Source organism: Corticium candelabrum, chromosome 3 (genome assembly GCF_963422355.1).
Source record: "Corticium candelabrum chromosome 3, ooCorCand1.1, whole genome shotgun sequence".
In the NCBI taxonomy this organism is placed as follows: domain Eukaryota; kingdom Metazoa; phylum Porifera; class Homoscleromorpha; order Homosclerophorida; family Plakinidae; genus Corticium; species Corticium candelabrum.
The window spans coordinates 2,614,887-2,641,166 of record NC_085087.1 but is presented as its reverse complement, the minus strand read 5'-3'; the positions used below and the strand labels follow the sequence as shown (position 1 = coordinate 2,641,166).

At 41.9% G+C, this 26,280-nt stretch overlaps 1 protein-coding gene across 1 annotated transcript; it reads left to right on the top strand.

Moving 5' to 3' along the window:
• The first annotated feature begins 2,662 nt into the window (after positions 1–2,662).
• Positions 2,663–15,300, top strand: LOC134177572 (hemicentin-1-like). Its single transcript, XM_062644349.1, has 10 exons — positions 2,663–2,732; positions 2,791–2,816; positions 3,518–3,690; positions 5,500–5,780; positions 6,877–7,134; positions 7,192–7,494; positions 8,595–8,879; positions 12,408–12,737; positions 12,816–13,109; positions 15,184–15,300. Exons 1-10 carry the CDS (start codon positions 2,663–2,665, stop codon positions 15,252–15,254), a joined length of 2,091 nt encoding a protein of 696 aa, XP_062500333.1. The 3' UTR covers positions 15,255–15,300.
• Positions 15,301–26,280: the final 10,980 nt, after the last annotated feature.

Sequence of the window (26,280 nt, the reverse complement as noted above, 5' to 3'; positions counted from 1 at the left end):
ACAAACAGCACAACGACAGAAAAGACCATTGAGATATGTAGAGATGTCTTTGCCCGATGGGAATCCCGGAACAATTGTGATTGATAATGGCCCACAATTTGCTTCAAAGGAATTTGAGGAGTTTGTAGTGGCAAATGGTGTCCAACATCTGCCGAGCGCTCCTTACCATCCCGCAACAAATGGAGAAGCAGAGCGAGTAGTACAGACATTGAAACGAAAAAACTACTAACTTTCAAGAATGAGAAAATCTCCATGCGACACAAACTGGCTGTAGTTCTGTTGAGTATCAGGAGTGTACCTCATGCCACAACGAGACAGACTCCGGCAGAGTTATTTTTGTCACGCAGGTTGAGAACGCCGTTGACACTGGTGCGACACAGTTAGTCATTAACAGTGGCCCAGAAGCAAGTGAAACCACAGAAGTACCAATCACCCGCGAGTTTCAGAGAGTTTCAGAACAACCAACACGTCTGGGTAAGAGCTTTTTGGCAAGTCGGACAAATGGATCCGTGGACACATAATCAAGCAACTCAGTCCGGTATCCTATCGAGTTCAGGTGGAAGGTATGGTATGGAAAAGACACATAGATCAATTGAAACACCGCAGCAGTAGTCCAATACCACCCATTGAAGTGTCAATTGAGGATAGCAACCCCATATCTAACTCCCAGTTGGAAGATGGCTCTTCGACCACGCCTGAAATGGTTGCACCAGAAATTTCAGAAACAATTACACCAGAAATTCCAGAACCTGCAACTCCAATGGCAGTTTCAGAAGATACAGCTCTGATGCCAACATCACGTCGTTTTACAAGACTAAGGAGGGCGCCAAAACGTTTGGACTTATATAAGGGGGAACAGTGTAGTGTATGTGTATAGTTTAGAGCGCATGCGTGAACTTGGTGTTGAACTATTTTACGACTAGTATAGTTGTGTTCAGTGGTCGATCTTGATAGAGTATACGCTCAGCAAATATATAACAGTAACGTCAGACGACGATGCAAGGCGGCTAATGTCTGTGCAGACAGCATCAAATTTAGGAACTCGCTATCATGCAATGCCAGAAGACGATGTTGGATTGCATTTAGAGTTCGGTAGACGTTACGTATTTTTTACCTTAGAAGCTGCTACGACATTGACTTGTCAACAACTTCCGGCTAAAAGTGCAAATGACGTGTTGATGTGGAAGGTGTCGGAGCAGCGTCTTCCCCTACCACTTACATCTGGATCTGGCGGTACAGCCACTGGCATGGATCAACTGGTTTCTGACGTTATTGATCTGCTCAAGACTGCTCGCCTCTGATTCCCGGTTAGTCTCTGTGGCAGTGAGGGTTTGTACATCTTGCGGTCCATTGCTCGCATGTTGTGGATGATCGACGGCTACCATGACACTTTAGCAAATGCTGCAGATCGAAATTCAGATATACCAGCACTTACATGAACCTGGATGTCTTTTAATGACTACAACGACTACAGAGACTGAGTGAAGAAGGTTAAGAAATCTCAGTTGTCTGCTTAGGACATGGACACTGTTGCTCAGTTGCTGTTTGGAATGCTGGAAAACCAGTGCTGCAAAGGCCTGCGTGGAATAGTTTTACAAGAACTTTGAAAGTTTAGCTATTGCTAAGGAGAAGTGCAGTGCACACTTGAAACAGCAGGCTGCAGAAACCAAGTCTAGGCAAAGTCTCGATTATGTTGTGCGGCCACTGAGTCAGTTCTCCCATTTTGAAGTTCGTTCTGGTGACGCATCACGCGTATTAAGCAATGAAGAGATGAGGTTAGAGACTAGTTTGATTGAAGTCGGTGAATACAAAGCAATAGAGTTTGAAGATGACAAGATTCTGGGCGAAAATTGCACATCTATGCAGCGACATTGTTTTCTCCAGTCGTTTAACTTTCATTTTCCCGTCATTTTGTACCGGTATGCAGTGGGTGGGAATGTTGGGACAATAGTCTTTGTCTGGAAGACAGCAGAGGGTCTGTCTCCGTCTGAGCTTACCACTCAGTCTTTCTCTATGATAGAAGACCTAAAGCCCCGGATTCCTCAATACCACATTAGGCAGATGAGGAGAAGCTTTAAATTGCAATGTAACAATCTCACTGGAATTTCTCCTGCTCTACAGCGTTACTTGTACAGCTGTCTCCTTGATGATAGCACTGCATCAAATACTAATCACCAGGATATTGACTATCGCATGCGTCTTGTCGTACTAGGTGAACTACCGGAACTATGTGCCTCCGCACTTTGAACACTGGCCGTTCCAATGAATACGACATGTTCCTGGGCATCTTGCAGGGTCTTATCAGAGAAGTCACGGCGGAAGACGAACGGCGCCATGGCATTGCCCATCTAAGCCACTTTATCTGACAACGTGATCTTCACCAGCAAGCAGCTGACAAATGCCGTCCTGGTACACCGATACCGAGTATTGATTGGCTAGCATGGCAATTTCAGCCGAAATCGCGACAGAGTCATGCCTCACTGAAATACAGTGGTAAGCTGTATGTCAGGTATTATGTGCAGGCCGTTCATGAAGACGACCACTACGGTTCAGCATTATTCAAAATGCATTGGTCTATGGCCGTTAGTATTCGACGTCCCAATACCTTTGTCTGCCTTGACGACAAGCAAAGATTGGTAGTATTGGTGAACCAGCACTACCAATGTCTACGGGAGTAAGAGTCAGACCAAACATCACGGTTCTGGAAAATAAGGCAATGGCCTTGGATCAAGGTCAGAATTCTAATGGATTACTGACACCATCTGTGATATTCAAGTGCAACATTTCTAGTGAAACCTCTTGGTCGTTTTACCAAGGTCAGTTGAACGTAATTATCAAGGATACTGTGCTTCAGCCATCTACGTCCGTGCGACATGCTGTTGAGGTCTGTACAGTATTGAGAAGTCACATCTTGCCGTCACATGACGTACCTCCAGTTTTTTGCGTACGCTGATGGGGTGGTGACCATCGTTGCACATTTCTGTTCGTGCAGTTTTCCTGAATCTTGCTAATTTATGCATTGGATCTGGACATGCTTGTGGCCTGTCGTACCGCTCCAGACCTCTCATATGTAAACTCCACTGAACGCGGTATGTCTGTTGTGAACCCAGGCCGACAAAACTGTGCCCTCTCTTGAGAAGCCAGCTCAGATGACACGGAGAAATACCTTCGTGCCTGTGGTAGTATGGAGGCAATTCGCAAGCTACCACTAGTTCTCAAAGAGGCATGGGCAAAATCTATGGATCCAGTAGTGAAGTCTGTCGTGAAACGCTTCAATCGCCTTCTAGACTCTGGCCAGCAAGTGCACATATGTCAGTTGGCTACTGAGAGGATATCCTTCATGGAGTCTGCAGCTGCTATTTATACTGCCATTAATACCAGTATTCTGGCACCAAAACAAGACGACCTAAAAAACAAGCCTCGCGTTAGAGATTTTATCACTACCCACTGTCGCATTTGTCATTATTCATTCCAGCTAAAGAAATGTACTGATAAATGTGCGTTTGGTTTGTGCTAGCGAACCCGGCATCTTGTTGACGTTGAAAACGAGCTCTTCTGGTTGCCAGATCCTGTCGTAGATGATGATTCACCTAACCACTACAAGGCATACGATACTGTGAAGGGAACAGAGACAACGAATGACAACCGCCCTTCCAAGCTGCATAAAACGGTCGCCTCCAGACAAGTCCTGTGTGTTCTGTGCTATTACTTTGTCTGGAGAGTTGCCTTTGCAAACACCAATACAAGAGGAACAATTTACTCTGACAGAATTTAATTAGTATGCATTTGTAAATAAAAAAATGTGGAAAAAAATTTCAACCGACCAACCGTGATTTTTTGTGTTATGTTACCCGAAACAAAACATTTTCGGTGCGGCTCATATTTTTTGCAAACTCACAATCCCCTAAACATCCCCAAAACAACAAATCTTATTACACCTACGTATATCTCAACTATCAACGTCTTTTACTTCAAGCTGAATTCTCTTATGAATCATTCTCGAATTATGTTTTCATAATTGAATAGAAGGTTGCTGCATCATATTTTGGAAAGCCTGGTAGAATTTAAGGCTACTGACTGCTGAGGTTTTGGAAGCAATATCTTTCAGAGTTTTGATGCTGAATAATGACCAGAGCCCCAAGGTCTCAACTACTAAGGGGTAAAAGAGACCACCAGCTGTACGAACTCAATCTTCATGGCAAATATCCTTTTTTCTTCACCTGCCTTTGCTGCGACTCCAGCTCTTACAGCTGATTTTGTAATATATAACGGCTGCAAAGAGTTTCTAAAAAATAGGCAGGTTGACCATCCAAAAAATCAGGGTGAATAACATCATCAGGACGGCTTTCAGTAGAACCATTACACCTCATCTCCTTATAACTTCTTTGTTCTCAACCACTGAGCGTGATGTCTACATTGGCAAGATGAATAGTGTGGGTGACAGAATAAACTTCAACATGTCTGAACGGTCTCTTGATGGGACAGTGATGAGTTTACACTACACTTGGAAGTCAACTACTCACGCGGAGTGCTCACGCAGAGCTCAAAGTGATCATGCGGACCTCAAACTATACTCATGCGGAGCTCGAACAGACTTGCGTTTCATGCGAAGATCAAGCGGAATAGTCTGTACTGCATGAACTTTTCATGTGAATCTCATGAGAATCGCATCCAGACTTCATCTCCACATGAAAGTCTGGATAATGTCCCAAGGAAGCGGCTTAAACTTACACGGACGCATGAAGATGTTACATAGGGATAGTCTACTGGCCAAAACTGGCAGTCATAGAAGTAATTATACTTTTTCATTGTATCAGGCAGCTAGCAAATTCTTGTCCTACTAATCAAAAGTCATATGGAAAAGCGATAGCTTTCAGACCTAACTCGCCCACAGCAGTGCTTCTCATCTTGATGTGAACATTTGACCTCAAAGTCTGATAGAGCGGTCTGTTGTTTTGCCATATCAACAAAATACTGTTCTCTCAGAGGTGGCACGCTTACCAGGTTGGGGGTGCACTTTTACTGGGTGCACCATGCTTTGATCCGCACCCGATTCCTCCTTTTATTCATGTCTCCTTTTGATTCTTTCTATCCTTCTTCCTTTCTACATTTATCTTGTGTTCTTCATTCTTATGTATTTGTTTGTTTTTTTTGTGTTTCTTCTTTAGCAGTTGGTAATCCGCGAGTTTGTCAACTGTACAAAGTACAAGTTACATGTAGATTTTTTGTAAAACGGGTGTTTGTGTCTGTGTCATGGTGTAGCTTTGTGAGGATATTGTAGAGCTCTTTGATTGAAGTTGCCATTGTGTGCTTGTTTGTTGTTTGCAGTCAGTGAACTTTTTAGAATGAATACAGTCAACTTATTTGAATGTTTAACAATCATTTGAACTATTGCAATTTTGTTTAAGTGATTTTTGAGTGGATGCAAACTGGATGCAGCCAGTCTTAGCAATTACAGTAGCCTGAGTTTCATCTTAGTATGTCTCTTTGTACTAACAGGAAGACCAAGCCCTCTACCTACACCACAATTTTTAAACAGCCGGTTAATGTTACTAAAGTTGAAGGGGAGTCGGCTACGTTGGAATGTGCAGCATCCCCTGCCACTGGGTACACATGGACTCTTAATGGTATAACTGTGCGGTATGAAGGATCACGCATTCAAGGTGCTGGCAACTTGGTAATTAATGAAGTCAAAAAAAGCGATGTCGGTAAATACCAATGCACAGCAGTGGGTGGAAGTCAAAACAATCACAGCCAATTTGCCTGGCTTAAAGTACAAGGTAAGAATGATCTAAGTTTGTTGTTTCTGGTTTTCTTTGGTATTAATTGAGTGTCCAATACAATCACTCGAGTAAATTCTAAATTGGCAAGTTTTTGGCAGAAATAGACTTGTTTAGATTATCTGCATTGCATGGGATATATCTATTGCAAATGCCAGTCTGTATGTATAGAGCATGCATGATCTGTGTGCATAGTTTTGTGGCAAAAGGCATCTTTTATGTTTCTAGTTTTTTACTCTACTTTACCTCAGTGGCTGACTAACTAATATCTTTTGGCTTTTACTACTCTCTAGAGCACCGTCTGTAAATTTACCGTTTCCAAGAAATGGACTTGCCCGATTTTAGAAAATGGTAAAAATAGTAATAGTAAGAATGGCCAATGCAGATGTCCAAGCGCATATGACTTCCCCAAGAGAGAAAAAGCAAAGAGCTCTATTTGTGGCATAGCCAGGTCAGTTATAAATGCTTTTGAGATGAAGTCTAGCTTTGGCCAGTTGCCATGCAAAAGGCTAGCAGACTGCTATGGTTGTTGTTTCGCGATGTCCGCTTATGTTGAACAGCCAGGGCCGACTAGACGTAGGTCTAGTATTAAGCTGTGCTATTTCCTATCAAGCTCTTATGGTGGCTGGTCTTAGTGGAAACCAAGGGGTCATTGACGCATACTGCTGTCGAAAGACTGGAGAGGTTCTGACACTTATACATAGATTGCTGTTAGACTCATCCCAACAAGCTTGGAAAAAAGACTAACGATGAACTAAAATCTTCACTGTATGCTGAAATATTATTATTAACTAAATAGGGGTCTGTTGAAGAAATGGGCTTGCCTGTTTCTTGGTTGTATTTATGGTCCATCTATTATTTACCTTACTATAGAAGTCTATTGTCTAAACATCTGTTAGTCAGTGCAGTTTCAATGGTATTACGAGCTGCACTACAAAGAATGCTTGACTTGCATTGGTCAGGATAGCAATCTTGTTAAAGTGAAGTGTTAGTGTTTGTTTGTTATGTAGCATAGACGTTTGTATGTATATTTGAATATGACGACTATGAATGGCAATGATCAGTCTCAGTTGGCAATAGCAGTGTTGTTTTCTAGTGGCTCCAAAAATCACAACCGAGTTTCCTGCTGAGAAAATTGCATACACTGGGAATGGGTTCGCTATCGACTGCGCTGCATCCGGGGACCCCACAGCTGAAGTCAAATGGTATGCTAATGGCACTGTGAAAACGTATGGTGGTAAACTTGAAGTTGCATCCGCTAAGAAATACGGGGATCTAGGAATGTATCAGTGTTTTGCAATTAATTCTGCTGGAGCGGATCAACGCATTGTGAGAGTGATTGTTCGTGATCCAGGTAAAACAATTTTTGATCAATTTGTGTTGTAGTATAGTAGATGTTTCCTTTTTGTAGTAATCCATTCTGTCAAGATAAGTCCCGTTAATGTGTCAGTCGTGTTTGGTGAAGTTCCAGAATTCAAATGCGATGTTTCTGGTGATCCTTTACCTACAATTGAATGGAGACTAGACGGTGTTATTCTGAATGTCTCAGCAAACACAGACATTGTTATTACTTATACACCTGATGGTAATAAAGCGTCTGGGACATTGAAATACAACATCACTGACAAAAGCCTTGGCAATGACCATGTGATAACATGTCGAGCTATGAACTTAAAGGGACATAAGGACTCAAATACATCATTTGTTATTGAAGGTAGGCGGTTACTTTATTGTATGACCCTTATTTCTGGCATAAGCCAAATTTCGGTATCGGCTGGCAAAACTATACGTTTTGCATTGTCATGAAGTTGGTTCAAAGAATCGACGTCAACACACGAACGGCACGACACTCTGCTTCCAATTCTTACGAGGCTGATCGCGTGCGTCACTTACCTCGTCGGCACACGCATCTTGACAGTTCAGCCGTTGTGAAAATTTTGCAGTGTAAATTTTTGTCTTCCTTTTATACTGTGTTTGTTTTAAAATGTTTTCTTGTTTATGTCTCTGCCAAACTACTTTGGTGTACCTGCATGGAGACATGATTGTAATTTAGGTATGTCTTAAAGGGGAACTCTCACCAAAATCAACCATCTCTCAGATGAAAGCTGTATCTTTATGACACAACCCTTTCCAACCGTTTACTGCAGAAGTTCACCGTAACAAAGAAATAAAGCATTGAAATTACCTGCGTGGTCGTGTTTAGTACCCTTATGTGGCATGAGCGTAACTCTGATTGTTGGTTAGCAAGGAAAACCGATACCTATGCACATTTCAAGGTAAGCATTGTGAGGCATATGGTGTCAAGTTGTGATTTATTGACTAAAGCAAACTGGGACCCCAAAGTTATCACGCAAGTATCGAATGTGTCAATGCAGCTATGGAGCCTCGGAAGGAGACCCTTCTTAGATTACTTTATAGATCATGTCTCGCTGAATTTTGGGTGCGTTAGAAGCACTTGGTATGGTTAAACCTAAAGTAGTTACTTCGAGAGAGTAAGACTTTGTGTACATACGGGGAATCGTCTGAACAACTCGTTGCTGATTCTCTGCTTCAGTGGCTGTCTGGGCCGTAGGTTTCCTGCAGGTACATACCATGCCTTTTATCTTTCTTTCAGCAAGTTTCAGTATTTGGTGAGAGTTCTCCTTTAAAATTAGGTATTCAGCATTCTTATAGAAAAATAATTAAATTATGCCGAAAATAAGTGGTACACACAGTACCTGGTATGTAGGTGAGATTTGCATTGGTTAAACGCTATTGACATGGAGTGACTAACAAAATATATAGATGTGTTATACATGTGTTTTGTGTGATTAGTGGGCGCCGAAACTATACCTGTACCTGACAAGAAAATATTTTTAGCAAGTAAACTATCAAGTTTGTCCTGTCCTGCATATGGATATAAAGGGTTGGTTCGCGTTTGGAGTAAAGATGGAAACAATGTGGATTTGTCAGGTCGTCGAGTTAACATGACATCAAGTGGTATGCTTGTGTTTGGGTCTGCGGAACTTGGTGATGCGGGGCTGTACACGTGTACTGTTAGTAACAAGGTCGGAGACAAGGAGTACACCAGCATGCTGATTGTCAATGTGACAGTAGTGGGTAAGCTGTTTGTATATACTTGGCCAGTCATTGAATGTGGTATAGTTTGGTATAGCGGAAGAGAAACCGTGATAATTTTGCTGAAGCTCTTTACTATATATAATGCATGCTTTCTTCGCTGCGGTTTTAACCCGATGTATGGCGCAAACGTAGCATGGCGAATGTTGTTTTTTTCTAAAATTGTCTAAATTTATTACTTGCATGTAAAGGCAGACCTGTTATCTGAAACGACCAAATCAGACAAACCATGTCGAGCAAACATATATCTAGCTTTTCAATTGTGTTAGCTGATGAGACTAGAGCAACTGTTTCAAATTCTTGCTATTTCGAGTGTGCATCGACTACCACTAAAAACATTAATGTGTTCTTTAAATCGGGCCGACATAGTCAATGTGAACACGACTTCACAGTTTCGTTACGCCACTCTCATGGGTGAAGAGGAGCTACCGCATGGAGTCTTTTGATTTACTTTACATTCCTGGCTGACGCAAAGTCTGTCTCGGATATTGTAATTATTCCTGGCCACGAAACGTTTCCTCTCGCGATACCCTTCATTCTGCAAACTCCACTATGTTCGGTCTGTAGAATAATGTCAACTTTGCAGTCCCAACCAAAAGTTGGTTGTTGACACGTAACCATAGAACAGAATGAAGTCAACCGGGAATCATTGGAGAGCTTTATGTTTGCTTTATTCAATTACACACAACTACACCGGAGATAGATAGAGATATGTGGTACTTCGGGTAAAATAATGAGACAGAAGGTGGAATCTTGTCAATAATATGTTATTATTATTGCATGATACCTACTGTAATAATTAATGTAGATTATTACGTTGTCCTAAATAGTAACTAGAAACAACTTGAGACTGCCTTTCTACAGCACCGTCGACTTGTTCTGCGTATAGTTTACTGGCAATTGGTATTCCAACAGCGGTAATAAGACACCTAATGTGATTGCTACAACAATAGGGCATCCGGTAGATTTTACGATGCTAGGTATCCTAAGCCACTCGCAAAAGCCAGACGTGACTTTAATTCTGGAACGGACTTTAGCCCTAAACTATCAGGCATTACTTCTCTGTAAATCTGTCTCTTCAAGCATAGAATACATTTATCTTTAATGGATAAATCTTCCTTTCTTCTCAGAGATGTCGTCATTCATTCCTACTCGAGAACCATGCAGTAAGATTTATGGTCATCACTTTCAATAACATTTGGTCATTCGCTGTCTGTAAGCACCACTATATATATATATATATATATATATATATATATATATATATATATATTAATGTTTTTACACACATACACGTGTGTGAAACATCAATATACACTAAGTGAGCAAGTCCCAAAGAGAGTCACTAGAAGAATGCAGTTGCATACAACTGTGCACTAAACGGGCATTAAATAACCAGAATTTCACAGATAATTGTTCAATGAGGTTCTGAAAGGCTTGAGAAAGGGATGTCGTGTTACAGGCGGTATTCTTCAACGCGATAATCTTTAGAGTCTTCAAACTTGAAGGTGTTCAATAACCTAGGGTCTCCAAAGCCAGAGGGAAGAACTCTCCGTCAGCAGCAGCAACGATATCATCATAGTAGGCATCTTTTTCCATTTCACCCGCCAATGCAGCGGCACCAGCACTGGTTGCAGCGGCAACGATGTAGCTGGGTTGGAGGAAATTTCTAACAATTATGTCAAAAAAATCAGGTTTTCCAATCGTAAAATCAGGATGATAAATGTCACCTGGTCGATGAAGATCTCGGCCACCTATTCTCTGTTCCTTCTTTACTCCACTATTGTCGGTGTGGAGGGCGTGCCAGACAATATCCCTCAAACTGTCATGTCGTTTTGTTCGCAAAGGACCACTTCCACAGCTCAAGGCGTGGTCCCCAAACTGATCAATGATATGACCACACACACATCTTTGGGCATTTGGATGTGGTGGAAATATTGGTAATCCCAGCCAGATCCTTATTGATGTGATGAACTCATGTTTCGAAAATGCCAGCCCAAATTTTTCATTGGGAACAGCTCTGAGCCCGGCTCTAGCGTGAATGACGAGATGATATTATTAATACGAGCAAGATCTCTTATGCTGCTGTTGTTTTTCAAAGAAGCATAAACCAAGTCATCTTTTTGGCCCTAAAATGATTTTTGAGAAAGTCCTGAAGGAACGGCATCCGTATTCATCAGGTTGTCAGAGTTTGTGAATAGATCAGTAAAGCACATGTTGGCCAACTCTTCACCAGAGATTTTAAGTGTTGAAGGCTGTAGTGAAGAGACGGTACCACAATGTAAAGGCGATCAGTTAACTGGCGAGTCATATGGCAACTTTCGAGGAAGGCCGCTGATGATGAAGTTCGAGCCTTACGCAAACCTAACTGCCAAAGCGAATTGGCAGGGAAGCTTGTAACCAAGCTGCATCCGAAATAAAGGCGTGGGTGATATTACCCGGGGCTTGACGAAGACCACAGTGAAACCGCCCAAGTTGAGAATCCGCAGAACCAGGTGGAACTGTTCGCAAGAGATGGTTAATTTTAGATAAACTCAGACAACTTCTTAGCAAGTGGAGTGCTATTTGCGGGTTGTCTAGATCCGGCAAACGATCTTGTGCATCCAGTACTTTATCGATACGAGATTTGAAAAAGTTGTCAAAGAACTCATGTGACCTAAAATGAGAGATCCAAGTAATTCGACCCCATTGGAAGACACATATAAACGATGGATCTCAGGAGGGAAACTTGGAAACTCTTGGTCTCCAGACGGCCAAAACACTTCGAATTTGCCCAGGTATATATATATATATATATATAGCTTGGTTAAGGGCAACAGCAAACAGAAATCTCGGTCTGGCTATGCTTCAGCTTGAAGTTGTAGTTGCCATCATGTTATGGTTAGGCATTCCTATATTTCCTGCAGCAAATTCCAACAACGCTTTAAGATTTATATGTGATCAAGCTTTGGTGATCATCTGTTAGGTTGCAGCTATGACAGTACGTTGTTGAAACGTCACAATGCTTTATGTGATATAATGTGGCATGCGTTACTGTCTGACAACAAATCTTGTAGAAGAGAACAGAACTGTTCTGCTAATCATCAATCTTGTCCTGGTGACATTTATTATCCGGACTTCCTTAAAGCTAGACGTACTACTCGATGCGTTCTGTAAGATTGCCAGTTCTCTGACTGCTGTTCGGAAGGTTTAATTAATCGTACCATGCGTAGAATTGATCATGCTTGCCTCGTCGACATCTGTTGTGTATTTGCACTAACGTACACAATTAGTGCGTGCACGAATTCAGAACACCGCATACTAACTCAATTCGAATTCGTGTTTTGTGTTACAAACGGTGGCGTGGCAGTACGTATAAACATGTGAATAATCAGTCAAACGACTACCCAGTCAATTCTGTAAACAGGAAAATGTAGTTACGTCATGCATAGACTCATACTGGATTTATAATTATGTGTTCGAATACGACAGGTAGTTACATGGACTTGTAAGAATGTTGTTCGTGTTTAGCTCTAGTACCAGACAAGCCTGCTCTTCAGTGTAATGTCACATTGACAACAAGTACAAATGTATCAATATTGACTTGGATAGTCAACAGCAACGGTGGTGAAGACGTCTCATATTATGCCGTAGTCTTGAGTGGAAATCTGAATTTCACAAAGATAGCATATTCAGAGAAGCTATCTGTGATTGACAATTCTGAGTTGACACCGGAGGGTGGAACGGTTACTGTACATGTGCCATGTCTAGCTGAAGGGACAACATATTATGCAAAGGTTGAGGCATCAAACAGTGTTGGTACTAGTGCTCCTGCAATACAGTCTTGCTCTACACTTGGTGGTCAGTATACCTGTTACTACTGGCGTCTATTAATTTGTTGTTTGGTCTTACATGCATTACGTTGTTTGTTTCTGTCAGGTTCATTATTGCAACCACGAGCTGCCAAAGAAGTATTTTTCTCTGATGACGTCATTACCCTGACAGTAAAGGCTGAAGTCAACTGTCAAATTGACACCTACATTGTTAAAGATGTAGCATCTACTGATAAACTCCAGTCATTCTATTCGTTTGAGAGTGGTATTTTAACTCTCACGATAACAGGACTGAAGGCAGGAAGATCTTATACAGTTCAAGTGTATGCAGTGAATAATCAGTCACAGGAACGTCCATTAGGAAAACCAGTCACATTTCAAATATCAAGCCAAAGCAATGGTAAGGAATAAAATGTATTAATTTGAGTGGTGCATTACATCTCCAGATTGTTGGCAGCTGATGGTCGATGAATCTTGTTCCATTTGAATTCTCTTGCTTTTATGATAAGTATAATTAAACTGCCACCTTAATGTCCATTTTAACTACCAATCATGTTTCAAGATGTAGATAGGCTATAGTAGCTGTAATCTACATATTTATAGGCCAAACACATGTTATCAAAGTAAAGGACATAGACATAATCGGCAGTGATAGTAATGACTGTCAATTTAGAGATTTAGTTCCATGGACTACCTATATAGGAATGAAGACGTTTGGTGTATGACTGGCTATATGTATATATATATATATATATATATATATATATATATATATATATATATATATATATATATATATATGTAAGTGCCTAGTGTATGTACTGCAAGAGAAGGCAGGTAGGGTGATGTATGAGCATAGAAAAGAGTGGATGATCACTTCATTTACCCACAGATTGACAACGTTTCTTTGATTTGTTTGTTATGTAGATAAACTTGAAGCCATAGATGTGTATAGCTGCTATGTTTTTGTTCTACTTTTGTACAGTGTTATAGTTACACCTTTCCGTCTGACTTTAGTAGGGTTTAGTAGATGTCTAGTTGCAAGAATTTTATCTAGACATATCTTGTGTGATGGTACATATGGCCCTAGAGAACAGGGGAGGGTGGGGGTATCAGACAAAGCTAGGTTCACACAGCAATGAGGAAGATTGCTAGCTAGTACTTGGACGCGAATTCAACACAGCTAATATTGTAGAAAGGTGGAAGCTACAAATAGTTTTGGGCCAACATCCGTTATTACATTGTCTACAGTCAAAGCAACTACAATGTCTGTCAGGAGTGGTCATGACGTTTGTTATGTTCGCTTGTAGTTAGTGTACTCAGGCGAATATTGGACCCCCGCATGAGCAAATAACGTCACGTAATTACACCGTTTAGGCCGTGTTAAGTTTATTAACTAATGTTCTTTAACTATAAATCTTTAGTAATTAGATAATTAGATAACGGCTCATTATCAGTATTGTGTGAGTGTCCTTTGAGACGTTCTTGGGGAACAGGCGAGTGTCGTCACGAAAGAGTGGACTAATGATGTTCGGCATTGCTTCCGAAGAGCGTATGTAGAAGTCCTCTGCGAGATTTGTCTCGTAAATTTAGAATCTGTTGTAATTTTAAAAAACGAGTTTATCTTGAGTTGACGTAATTGTTAAATCACGTGTATGGTGACGCAATTAGTGACGTGACAGAACTGCAAATTAAACATGAAAATACCCCAACCAACTCTCAATCTAGGCGCAACTGGTACTGTAGTTGTTTTTTGTCAGTATAGCTCTACTCACTGATAGTTTGAGTATAGAACAGTATGCATGCTGTTGGATTATTAATTGGCTGAAGACATGCAACAAATTCTATAGGTAGTTTGCTAACAGATGCTAGCCTCGCCCCAGACACATTGTGGATTGCAGTCTCGGATGCGCTGCCATCACAACTATCTGATGGCGGCACATCCGGGGCTGCAATCCACTCTGCTTCTGGGGCGAGGCTAATCAGATGCTTCCTCTGCTGGCTTCTATATAACACACAGTTCTCACAGTCCTCCTGGTCTCTGATGTAGGTATGGGTCACAAATCGAATTCGAAGTTCGTCCTCGTACCGTACGTGGTTTATGTGAATCGTTTCTCTAAAATTGTAGATCCTTCACTCCAGCAGATGAAGTAGATAGACATGAAACACATACAATCTCATGATCAAGGTAAGTATAGATGGAAGACGCCGTCTAGAGCGTGTATAATGTATCCAGAAAGATTGGAAACACCTAACTGTTTAGGAACCTTTTGGGCCAAGGGGTCACGGCTCCCCAATAGTTTTTCTGTGTTCCTGCATTACTCTCAAATGCTTTAGCTAACTAGCAGAATAGTGTTTGACCGTACAAAACCTTAACTAAAAGCATTTTAATACATACAATGTCCAGGACCATTTGCATGTTCAACCATTTACACGTGTGTTTACGATTTTCTCATTATAGTTGCTGTGTATAGGTCATTCATCAAGTGTTGTAGCTACTTCGGTTGTAGCAGTTGTGATGACGATCATTCTCATGATTTTTTAATTGCTGGTGTGATAGTATGGTAGTATGCTAGTATGCTGGCATGATAGTATGCTAGAGAGAAATGTAGCTACTTGAGAATAAACACAGCATTTTAGTGCCGTATTTCTTCACGGTGTAGTTAATTACAAAAGCGTTTTTATTCGAAGGCTGTGTCTGTAGTTTAAAGTAGGCATTTTCATGCACGTTGATGCATAAACTACCGCTGCATGGATTCGGAGCCTGCATGGAGAGAGGTATAGCGGGATGGGAAGTCTGGTCGCAAGTATTAAATTCAACGATATCTAATGCTCCTGAAAACACATGACGTATCGTTTACATGCACTGAAAGTTTTAAGCGTTGCTCAGTTTGTCGGAATTTACTTGCTGGATACTTGAGCTTGCGTCGATGAGAGACGGATCGGGGAATCGCGGTCCCTACATATATATATATATATATATATATATATATATATCATCCAGGTAGGCAATCATTGCTGCATGTCCTTGTGCTGTATTTGATTGGAATTACTATAGCGTTCTGTGATTGTATTTGTCTAGCATTAGCATCATATTCTACATTGCTCTAATTCTCAACCGTAATTAAAAAGATTTAGAACGGTCGGAGTCCATGGTTTCACACAGATAATTAATTAGCGACTATATTGTACAGAGAGACATATTGCTACACAGCTGGCACAATTCCATTCGTCTTTTCTGCGGTCGCGTACAGCATTTTCAAGGATTATAGAGGTAGGCAACCAGTCACAATCATTGTACAGAACAGTATGTATATATTATCAAAAATTTCCTGCAAGAAGCAATGAGTAACTACAGCGATCGACGTTTCACGACGCCTGTACGGGCGTCTTACCCTAACCTTGTCGCACAAGTAAAAAGCAGTCCCCCTAGTGTTGTGCACAAAGCATGAAGAGGTATGGAGTGCCAATCGTGCCAACAACTTTGGAAAGTTTGGCGGTCCATAGGATGCAGCTGCAGCTAGCAGCTATCTCGTCTGGTTGCACTACCGGAAGGATTCGATGCCATTGGGGAAGCGTTTTAGGAGAATTACAGCTAAGGTTATCTGCTAAAAAAACAGACAGAATTCCATTCTTTCTTCTGTCCAATTCAACATGGTGTGGCTACTGAAGGTGGAGTTGAGCTTATAGTTCATCATGCTCAAGCATGATTGAAGCAGATGGGGTAATTTTAAAATGAGACAATAAGAATGCTTTCAATTCAATTAGTCGAGAACACATGTTACAGCGAGTATGCAACCATTTTCCGGACTTGTATCCAACATTTATGGTTATGTCAGCTCACTTGTGTATACTATGGGCCATAGAACTGTCATCCTTCAGTCGCAAGAAGGAGTACATCAAGGAGACCTTTTGGGCCCCTCCTTGTTTTCCATTGCTATACAACCATTACTCTCTACGGTACCGAAATAACATCCTCGAGTTCAAACTCTGGCATATTTGGATAATGTCTTCTTGATTAGTTCGCCAGAAGATACTGTGAATGTCTTTCAAGACCGACAATGTCAATTTGAGTCAACTGGACTAGTCGTCTCTAGGCCGAAATGTGAAGCATATGCAATGGCCTATTCTACGAGTGGTCTACTGACATTGCATCAACACTTCTGGCATATTGACATACTGAGAACCCCAATTGCGACACAAGATGACGTCACCGCACGCTGCATTGACAAGGCAAAGTGTTGTACTGAACTTTGTTTAAAACTGCTAGAAATGGACGATGCACATTGTTCTTTACTGCTACTAAGGCATTGTCGCGTTCCTAGCCAGTCTCAACTATTTTATTTGGGTACAACTGCATGTCCTACAGAACAACTCAATGAGGCTGCTTTAATACATGATGACAAGACATATCAAACTTTTTCTTCAATAACGGGCTTGGATGTATCAGACCCTGATTCGTGGTTTCAGAGTTGTTTGCCTATTAAGCATGGAGGGTTTGGTCACTCCAGGATGCAATCAGTTGCTCCCATGGCATTCCTAGCAGCTTGGGCTCAAACGTTCCGGGAACTGTCTTTGTGGTTGAACTCACATGAGTTGATTGACAACTTGTTAGAAAGACAGCCTTGTGAAGGATCTCTCTCCTCTCTCTCCTCTCTCTCCTCTCTCTCTCTCTCTCTCTCTCTCTCTCTCTCTCCTCTCTCCTCTCTCTCCCTCTCCTCTCTCTCCTCTCTCTCCTCTCTCTCCTCTCTCTCCTCTCTCTCCTCTCTCTCCTCTCTCTCCTCTCTCTCCTCTCTCTCCTCTCTCTCCTCTCTCTCCTCTCTCTCCTCTCTCTCCTCTCTCTCCTCTCTCTCCTCTCTCTCCTCTCTCTCCTCTCTCTCCTCTCTCTCCTCTCTCTCCTCTCTCTCCTCTCTCTCCTCTCTCTCCTCTCTCTCCTCTCTCTCCTCTCTCTCCTCTCTCTCCTCTCTCTCATCTCTCTCCTCTCTCTCCTCTCTCTCCATCTGTTACTAGCGTAGGCAACTATACAATAACAAATGCCAGAGAAATCCTTATTAAGTGCAAAATCCCTCAGTCAAATACTTGAAGATCCGGAAAAGTTACAACATTGTCTCACTTGCGCAATGATTGATCATGATTACAATCTTCTGTTAGGAAAAGAAACTCAGAGAAAGTTTTAGCCAGACTTAGATCAGTCAGTGGGAAGAGAGCTGGTGCCTTCTTGCAAGTAATCCCGACGTCAAACGAGCTCGCACTAAAACCAAGCGAATTTCGCCTAGCAGCTTGTTTACGTTTAGGGCTTCACTTCAGGGAATGCAAGATAAATGAGATTGTAAGACACACCTTGACTCTTTTAGGTTATCATCTATTAGCACGCGTAAACACGGAGGAGGCCCCATCTGGGATCATGACTTAATTGTAAAGTCTTGTCAGCATGCCTGAAAGAGTTAGCCGTTCTCTACAAGAAAGAACCAAAAAATACATATCTGAACAATGAGGGTAGACCTGATATTCTCATATGTGACACAGGTAATTTTGTCTGATCAGGAGATGAATATTTCACTTGCTCATACCTGGAGTAAAACGGTCATCAAATATTGCGCCAAATTGAGTGGATTAGCTGCAAAGAAAAGAGAAGAAATAAAAAACGATAAATACGGCAGTGAGACTCTTCCAGGAGGTAATGCATCCAAATGCATACCTGTAGTGTTTGAGCACTTTGGCACCTGGGAAGTTGCAACTGACCGTCTGCTTGAACACTTTGTCACTTAGATTATATCAAAGATCAAGAAGGAAAGAACAACTCTGCTGACTTCAAGACCTACTGGAAAATTTACATGATAAATTTACATGATATTCAATAAAAGTCTACCAATGCCCATACTCCCGTCAATGGTTTCATCGTCTTCTGAGACATAATCCTGGGTGCAAGATCTCTCATTCATCGTCACCTAACGAAAATCCAGAAAGGGTCCCCCTTTCCTTGGATTTCTGCACCAATGATATGTGTGAAAGTCAATGTCGTGGTCAAGTCGGTTCTTCTTTGTCTTTATCATCTTCTTTAGCAAACAAAGCAAAGGAAAATACAGGTAGTTGTTCCTTGAGTGGAAAACCCAGCAATAATCTCAGTTATATTTCAAACTCATTTTCAGAGCCCTTCGATACCAGAGCATGGTCTCTCATTGAAAGTTTGACGGTCAATGACATTCTTTCTTCTACAGTACCATGTACTGTGTCTCGAGTTCCCAACGTTGCAGTCTCAGTTTTCCATAAATTTTGTGCTATTTCTCTTGAGAGAATTGCTTCTGATTCATCCGATGTTGTAGCATGAAAGCTTTTGATGCTTGTTCCAAGGATCGTTCTTACCCTCCTAAGCGTGGTTAGGAGAGCAGGATGTCAGGAAATTCGCAATTTGTGTCAAATATTTCTGGAGTATCGTTGGGAAGAACTACTGCTCCTAGATCAAGAAACGAATCTAAAACGCCAAAAAACCATCAAAGAAATTCTACTCTTCGTCACATACGTTGTGGTGAGTTGTCTTGTGCAGATAGAATTCTATGCAGCAAAGGCCTAGCTCCAGCTACACACGCTACAGTTGACAAGTTAGCTTCTAAACACCCAATTCAGCGACAAGTTCCTGAGTATGAGGATCCAAAATCAGATTCAGGCTTGAATCTGAATCAGCAGTCTCTTGCTCGGATGATTAGACCTGCCCCCCGTGGTTCTGGAGGCGGTCCATCTGGATGGAGATATGAACATTTACGTGCCCTGATTGCTGATCATCAAATCAGTGACTATCTTCACTTTCTATGCAGTGCTATTGCATCTGACTCACATCCTGAACAAGCCATCTCTCTTTTGTCAGCTTCTCGTCTGGTTGCATTACAGAAAGGATTCGATGATATGCGTCCAATAGCCATTGGGGAAGTTTTTAGGAGAATTACAGCTAAGGTCATCTGCTCAGAAAAACAGACAGAATTCCATTCTTTCTTCTGTTCTATTCAACATGGCGTGACTACTAAAGGTGGAGTTGAGCTTATAGTTCATCAAGCTCAAGCTTTGATTGAACAACACCCAGATTGGGTAATTTTAAAATCAGACATTAAGAATGCTTTCAATTCGATTAGTCGACAACACATGTTACACCAAGTATGCAATCATTTTCCGGACGTGTATCCACATACTTTTAACATGTATGGTCATGTCAGCTCACTTGTGTATACTAAGGGCCATAGTACTGTCATCCTCCAGTCGCAAGAAGGAGTCCATCAAGGAGACCCTTTGGGCCCCTCTTTGTTTTCCATTACTATACAACCACTACTCTCTAAGGTGCAGATGCAACATCCCCGAGTTCAAACTTTGGCTTATTTGGATGACGTCTTCTTGATTGGTTCGCCTGAAGAAACTGTGAATGCCTTTCAAGACCTACAATGTCAGTTTGAGTCAACAGGTCTACTCGTCTCTAAGCAGAAATGTGAAGCATATGCAATGGCTTATGCAGATGAGTGATCTATTGACATTGCCATCAACACTTCTTGCATTGACATACTTGGAACCCCAATTGAGACACCAGATTACGTCTCTGCACGTTGCATAGACAAGGTAAAGTTTGGTACTGAACTATGTTCAAAACTACTAGAATTGGACGATCCACAGAGTTCTTTACTGCTACTCAGGCACTGTCACGTTCCTAGTCTCAACCATTTGAGTAGAACTGTCATACTGGAACAACTCAATAAAGCTGCTTTGATATATGATGACCAGACATATCAAACCTTTTCTTCAATTATGGGCTTAGATGCATCAGACCTTGATTCATGGTTTCAGAGTTGTTTGCCTATTAGACATGGAGGGTTTGGTCTCTCCAGGATGCATTCAGTCGCTCCCATGGCATTCCTAGCAGCTTGGGCTCACACGTCCTGGGAACTGTCTTTGCGGTTAAACTCTCATGAGTTGATTAACAACTTGTTCGAAAGACAGTGTTTTGAAGGATCTCTCTCTCACCATCTGTCACTATCGTGGGCTACTATACAAGAACAAATGCCAGAGAAATCCCGGCCCGGCAGGTGAGCCCAGCAGGGTACATGTTTCTGTGTAATCCACATGGTGATTAATGACTTGCCAATTCGATATAGATTGCAGGCATTACGGTGATCGCGAAATCGATACAGAACGCCTAGTGGATATCAATGACCACCATGAAAGCGCTGAATGTCATCCTCAACGGACCATTCGTCAGACCACAGAAACTCCCAACGACTGAATCGAGTCATAGTCTCATGGATAAAGCTAGAGATTTATGAGAAAGAAAGACAAACAAGTTTTATAATTTACTGTCGTCATTGGGGTTTGAAGCCACGGCAGTGATTAACTTGTGTCGTTATGCCCCTCCATAATGGGCAAGTGGGGTCTTTACCCCATCTTGGCGCCCACCAACCCGGCAGGTGAGCCCAGCAGGGTACATGTTTCCGTGCAATCCATACGGCGATCAATAACTAGCCAATTCGATATAGATTGCAGGCATTACGGTGACCGCGAACATCGATACAGCACGCCTAGTGGATATCAATGACCACCAGGAAAGCACTGAACGTCATCGTCAACGGACCGTTCGCCAGATCACAGAAACTCCCCAACGACTGAAACGAGTCATAGTCTCATGGATAAAGTCAGAGAAACACGAGAAAGAAAGACAGACAAGTTTCATAATTTACTGTCGTCACTGGGGTTTGAACCCCCAAACCATGGAGTGGTAGCCATTGTCGCTAACCACTAAGCCACGGCGGTGACTATTATTATTATTTATTATTATGTGTCGTGCTCAACCAGATCAGTCTGGTTTGTAAAGTCTATTACAAGTACCGGAAGCAAACCCTGCTTCAGAAGTACTTAGACCATCACGGCTGTCTAAAAAGTAGACATGACTTTGCGAAGGATCCGAGTAGATCCCAGAAGCACTGTTTTCTGTACGTGCTGCAGGTTGTGATGACCTGGAATAATGTCCAGCCACCGTGCAATACCTGCGTGCACTGTGCCCAAAGCTCCCAAGACCACCGGAATCACCAGTGTTCGACAATGCCACATGCGGCTTATCTCCACTCGCAAGTCGCTGTACTTCGCCAACTTCTCAGCATGTTTCTTGCCAATGTTGCCATCAGCAGGACGGCTGATATCAATAAGAAGACAAGTGTTTGTTTTCCTATTTCTGAGACAGATGTCTGGACGATTGGCTTTGATCTTCCTGGCAGTGGGGATGGTGGTATCCCACATCATAGTAATGTCATCCGTCTCCATGCACAAGCCTATCAGGATGATGCCGGTACCATCTGCTCTCCACTGGACCCCAAAATGGCGACAAACATCCCAGTGAATGATGGAGGCCACCTGATTGTGTCGATCAGTGTAGTCCGTCGGTACCAAAGCACTACAGTTTGCCACAATGTGGTCGACTGTCTCCAGGCCTACACTGCACATGCGGCAAGTAGGACTGACATCACGATGTAGAATCTTGCACTCATAGTACCGAGTCCGAAGAGCTTGGTCTTGAGCAGCAACAACCAGTCCCTCAGTTGCAGCAGGAAGATTCGCTGCTTTAGCCATCCGTAGGTCTCTTTCATGTCCACAGGCGGTTGCTCAGTGAAACGGCGATACTGCCCGTGCATAGGCTTCCCGCTCCAGGACCGCACACGAAGAGAACTGCAACACATACGGTAATGTCTCGCATCTGTTTTAGGCGCTTGCTCGAAGCCACCTTCAACTGAGATGGATGCATTCCTGTGCAAGTTCTGCGACTTGTCGTCCAAAGCAAGACTCCTCCGCAGCTGTGCAGTAAAGCGACAAGCCATGCGCTTGATCGAGTGTGAAGATTTTCCAGAGTCACACTCCCGTATCATCTGCATGAAAGAATCAGAACTGTCAGCAAGGTAACAGTTCAGCCTCACAATACAAGATTGATATGTCGACTCAATCTGTTGTAACCCCCTACCCCCATCACTGCAAGGAGAGTACAGTCGGTCAACGTCTGCAGCAGGATGGTGGACACCGTGCATAGAGAGGAGCTTTCTGGTCCGTCGATCGAGCTGCTACAGGTCCGTGCACCCCCAATGAATGACGCCAAAACCGTAAGTGAGAACCGGTAGTGCAAACCCATTGATGGCTGGAATCTTGTTCCGACCATACAACTCAGTCCGGAGAACCACCTTCACTCTGCGCAAGTACTCGCGACGGAGTCTTATTATTATTATTATTATTATGTGTCGTTATGCCCCTCCATAATGGGCAAGTGGGGTCTTTACCCCCATCTGGGCGCCCACCAACCCGGCAGGTGAGCCCAGCGGGGTACATGTTTTCGTGTAGTCCATACGGCGATCAATGACTAGCCAATTCGATATAGATTGCAGGCATTACGGTGACCGCGTACTCGATACAGCACGCCTAGTGGATATCAACGACCACCAGGAAAGCACTGGACGTCATCGTCAACGGACCGTTTGCCAGACCACAGAAACTCCCCAACGACTAAAACGAGTCATAGTCTCATGGATAAAGCTAGAGAAACATGAGAAAGAAAGACAGACAAGTTTCACAATTTACTGTCGTCACTGGGGTTTGAACCCCCAAACCATGGAGTGGTAGCCATTGTCGCTAACCACTAAGCCTCGGCTTATTATTATTATTATTATTATTATTATTATTTACACTATAGTGCCATATAAGACTTAGTGCTACGTCCTTACGAGGTTATTTCATTTATTCAACGATGAGAGTGTCTGAACTAATCTCTGTCTACATTTATTGGTGTTGTACGTGTGAGTGTCATTTGTTGTTATGTAATTGTCTCTACTGCTTCTTGCAAAAGCAAGGTCACACCTACTGAAATAATGTATCTAGACAGACCGTACTCTCTTGTTGTCATGAAATCCTCTTCTTTCCTCTATGTATGTTGTTCTATCTACAGCTTAACTTAATCAAGTAATTAAATATTATTGCTTTTGGAGATACCCGTCAATTGACAGTTAACTGTGATGGTGGATCAGCAGTGGACTCAGTTGCCTAGTTTTGACATGTACATGTGTATGAGGACATGATTTCGTTGTTTCTACTTGCAATTGGCTTGATCGGTATCCAACCCATGTTGGTGTTTTCTACAAAAATGCAACATTGTTATGTGAGTAGCTTTGACTGACATCTCTCCAATGCAGAGATAGACATTGTGACAGGCTTGTACCTGTTATTATTAATAAATATATTAACTTAAGGCCTTGTCAGCTGTAGTGTTTGGGTGTCTAACCACCTAGAATTTTACAGCTCAAAATCAATAGTTTTGGTTGCCAATCATCCAGGATACGGAGGTGGATTCCGCCTACTTTCTCAGTTTTTACGATGTTGTTCCATGGATGATTATCGCTACTGCAACGTGGAACATTAATTTATGACTATAAAGACAGTGTTTCACTCTTGAAGCACCGTGACCTGATATTATTAGATCATATAGAATTTTCTTTTGCTTGATCTGGCTGTCACTTACTGAAATGGTAGGTTACCTATACTAAAAACACTGAGCTAGCTGCAAATTATTCTCAAGTAGAGGTTAATTGCAACAAGACGTAAACACTATTATAGTATATGCATGCACACGTGATAACTAAATTGGTGGCGTATCTAGGCATGGTACAGCGTTTCTCCACATTTTAAATCTAACCGTCTACGTAGTAAAGTGTTGGCCGGCTTGGTGATGCATGTGCAATATCTTGCAGCGAGTTCTTTGTTTGATATCCTTGTTGTAATGCGTTCGTATGTTGCTTGTTCGGACATTCAATTGTTCTTCACTAACTGATGCGTTTCTTTTCTGTTTTGATTGCATCCTAGATTATAGTATACTCACTGACGGTTAGTAAGTAATAATCATATGCACTTGCAAGTTGTTGTAAATGCGGAATTTACAATGTCTACAGTACTATGATAGGATAGACATGAAAACGAAGATAGCGAACTTCCATCTATGGTGCTGTAATCTCTAGTTGCAATGCATTACTTGGAAGAAGTATGTGAGTGAAAATCATGGTACGTCCAGAGTTTTCTTGCTCTGCCTATTTCTGAACACTATCTCTGAAATTTTGAAAAGCTATCTAAGAAGTCGAGTGTGGCGTGTGAAACATTTTAATTTCTGCGTATACTCGTGCACGTGATCACGATGAACCTCTCTTTTCTTCAAGTCTTCGTGATTATCCCGGTACCTTCAGAGCTGTCATTGAACTGCCAACTATCTTGTAACTCCCCGATAGAGGAGAAGCTAGAGAGAATTAATGAAGAATGCATGTTCCTTGCATGATGTTAGCACTAGCTAAGTTTTAGTTTGCGCTGCGTTGTTTCAATACGCGTCTTTTGTCTTACAAGATTGAAAACGAGCAAGTATGAGTCAAGAGAGGTCAAACGCGACATGAAAACGTAAGGGTATAGATATAGACACGGAATAGATAGATCTGCAAATGCAGTCATGTAACTAGAAGACACATGCATATACTCCTTTTGTAGATCTCTGGTAGAACATAACAGGTCGAGCAGCTTGAGGCCCTTGCAGTTACCACAGCCTGGCTAGAGGAGGTGCACAATTATAGTCAAAGCTGATTTTGCAAGCGGCTCAAAAGTTATCATACACGCCTAATATGAGAGAGTTTTCAGGCACAGCAAAACATGCTAGCTTGTTTATTCTCTCGTCTAATTTAATTATCCAATGGTAGATCCAGGATTTACTAGACTAAACTTTGCGATGTGGGCGTGTCCTTTTGAAGCCTAAATTTAATGTGTTTACAGTGACGTCTTTGTGAACAAGTAGCAAGATTGGAGAATTTGTTCTCATTTGTAACAGGTCATACTGTAATCTAGACTGTTGTTTTGACATTGGACTATCAACTAAAATAAAGAAAAAAGAGCTCCAAACGGGGGCACTTGCTTCCATGCAGTGTTTCGTCTGGATCCGCTTCTGATATAAGGCCTCAATAATGAGAGGTCCAAACAAAACCAACAATAAAAATTTTGCTACCATTTTGAAATGGCGCTCTTGCACTTGTGCCCCCTACTGGTAGCTACTGTAGTAATCTGCGAAGCCTGGCTACGCCACTGAAATTTACTAAATTCAATTAATTTCTATTTACTTTCGTATTCGCCATTGTGGTCGGTTTCATTATTTCAACTTTCATAACATCAAATGTAAGCATATCGTGTAATTTAGTTACGCAAATTCCCGCTAATGAACACTATTAAAAATTGTGCAAATATATGCATGATGAAGAAATGAACATCCTAGAGACATTCAAAATATGAGTCTGAATAAGTTGCGAACTATTTAATTAATATGTACCTTAATATCCAGGAATCTGCAACCTCTACTTAATTAATGAATTAATTAATTTTAGATATGCAAAATGTTTGGTGCAGCTACGTGTATACGTTACACTCTGCGTCACGTTACCATGGCATCAGCAGCATCAGCACCTAGGGAGCTACATATCTATGAAACTGCTATGACGAATGTAAACGACTCGCAAGGTCCGCAAATTTTTCAACGCGCAAAG

Coding starts and splice junctions, on each gene's coding strand:
- LOC134177572 (XM_062644349.1), top strand. CDS start 2,663: ATGTCTACGGGAGTAAGAGTCAGACCAAACATCACGGTTCTGGAAAAT. Junction 7,495..8,594: donor TACATCATTTGTTATTGAAG/GTAGGCGGTTAC, acceptor TTGTGTGATTAG/TGGGCGCCGAAACTATACCT. Junction 12,738..12,815: donor GTCTTGCTCTACACTTGGTG/GTCAGTATACCT, acceptor TGTTTCTGTCAG/GTTCATTATTGCAACCACGA.